Source organism: Helianthus annuus, chromosome 7, assembly GCF_002127325.2.
Source record: "Helianthus annuus cultivar XRQ/B chromosome 7, HanXRQr2.0-SUNRISE, whole genome shotgun sequence".
NCBI classification, from domain to species: Eukaryota; Viridiplantae; Streptophyta; class Magnoliopsida; order Asterales; family Asteraceae; genus Helianthus; species Helianthus annuus.
Window position 1 is genome coordinate 90,029,254 of NC_035439.2, and position 1,924 is coordinate 90,031,177.

A 1,924-nucleotide genomic window follows, 5' to 3' on the forward strand; every position below is an offset into this window, starting at 1 on the left:
TCTTTCTATTGTGGCCTGTTTCTCCACATTTGCTGCATCGACGGGCCTGGGGTTCATCGTGGTAGTTGATATCCATCTCATTTTGAATTCTTCTTGCACGAACCCTACCACGATGTGTTGTAACCCTTGAAGGGTCCCCTTGAATTCCCCATTGCAGTTCTTCCCACTCTTCCTTATGGCCTAGCGTGTAAAAATGCCCGCTTTACTGTTCCTGATAGGTGGTCGTGTGGAATTTTGAATTGGTAACGTCGTGTGGTTCCTCACCCCTCCAAGAGCAAACAACAATGGCATGAGAACAAGGAAATCTGAGCATTTGCCATTTCCCACATGAGCACCACCTACGATTGTATTCAACGGTGTACTCATTTCCACCGTGATCGTTCGCTTCATCCCTTGAAACAACAGAGTAGCGAGCATCTGTGACATCATACACGGACACTTCATGTTGCATTGCCACCGAATACAGTTTGTTAAACCTGGACCAAATGCGAGGGGGTAGAGGGGTGTTGCAGGTTTCCGCAATCTGTGAGTGCCTGGCATACTTGGATAGTTGGATATGCCTTTGGTAAACGTATAATGAATTAACACTTTTATAGGAAGCAGTCTTGCTTCACGTAAGATGTTATTCATAGACTCGGATATGTTCATCGTAAGGTTGCCCCAACGCTGGTTTATATGGTCATGAACAACAGTCCACTTATATCGATGTTGTTCAAATAGTCCCAAGCTACCTGATCTAGCATCCGCATTTCTCTCACAGCACAACGATACTTTAATGGTTGACTTGTGCTCCCAATCATCCAACAAAGCTTCATGAGGCTTTTACTCTTGTACTTTCCACTGAAATTTTTGCGTACATGTCGAAGACAATAATGGTGGTAGGCCTTTGGTTCCTTCCAATCTTTGAGATTCTCCATGGCATTAATTATTCCAGCATGACGGTCTGATACAACACATATTTTACTAGCACAGTTTGTGGTGACGTATTCCATCAAATTTTGGAAAAACCAACACCGACTGTGTACAGTCTCTTCGTCAACCAGAGCATGCGCCAATGGCATTATGTAGTTGTTGGGATTTTTGGTTATCGCAGCCAACAACTTACCGCGGTACAGTCCTTTCAAGTGTGTGCCGTCCACGGAGATTACAGGCTGGCATAGACGGAACGCATGAATAGAGGGACCGAACGCCCAAAAAATATATTTGAATGTGGGATGTCCTAGAGCCGAATATGGGTGATGAAACCAATTAACCACCGTACCAGGGTTTCGAGACTGAAGTCGTAACACATACTTCGGGAGCTCTGCAAAGTTGTCCCAAGTTCCATATATCATCTCAATTGCCTTTCTTCGGCCACGCCACGCCTTTGTATACGTAACATCGACGGACATCGTTTGCTCTATGAACGTCCTGATGTGTTTCACCTTTAACGCAATGTCTGTACCAATTTGTGGAAGGATGTTTGCAGCGATATCCTTAGATCTAGGCATCTGTTGTTGCGTACCACGGTTGAATAACAATTGTGGGCAGGTGCCCAGTTGGTAATCTACCACATGTGTTGGAGTTTTTGTTTTGATGTGGTTACACGCCAATGGCAAATAGGAGCACCAGGGGAAGGGTTTTTATAACTTTTATTTCTGGTGTAGCATTTAACTTTGTATAAAGTTGGTTTGCTATCCACCACAAATATTTCCCTTCCACGCGAATGTTCCACTCTTGAACAACAAGGTCCACATCCTATTTAGACTTGAAAAACATGCCCAGATGAATTTGTTTTGCTTTTGGATTCTATATGTCCATTGGGTTATCTTCGTAATCTGGCCACATGTAATCCCTAAGATCCTCATCCTCTTGGGGTCGTCATGTGGACCTGCAAAGATAGGCCTAGGAACGTGTCGGTTGAGACAAGGTCAACTCAGTTTGT

The 1,924-nt window shown here is 44.2% G+C and overlaps 1 protein-coding gene across 1 annotated transcript; it reads right to left on the reverse strand.

Moving 5' to 3' along the window:
* Positions 1–671: 671 nt before the first annotated feature.
* On the reverse strand, positions 672–1,490 carry LOC110907020. Its single transcript, XM_022152056.1, has one exon. It carries the CDS (start codon positions 1,488–1,490, stop codon positions 672–674), a length of 819 nt encoding a protein of 272 aa, XP_022007748.1.
* Positions 1,491–1,924: the final 434 nt, after the last annotated feature.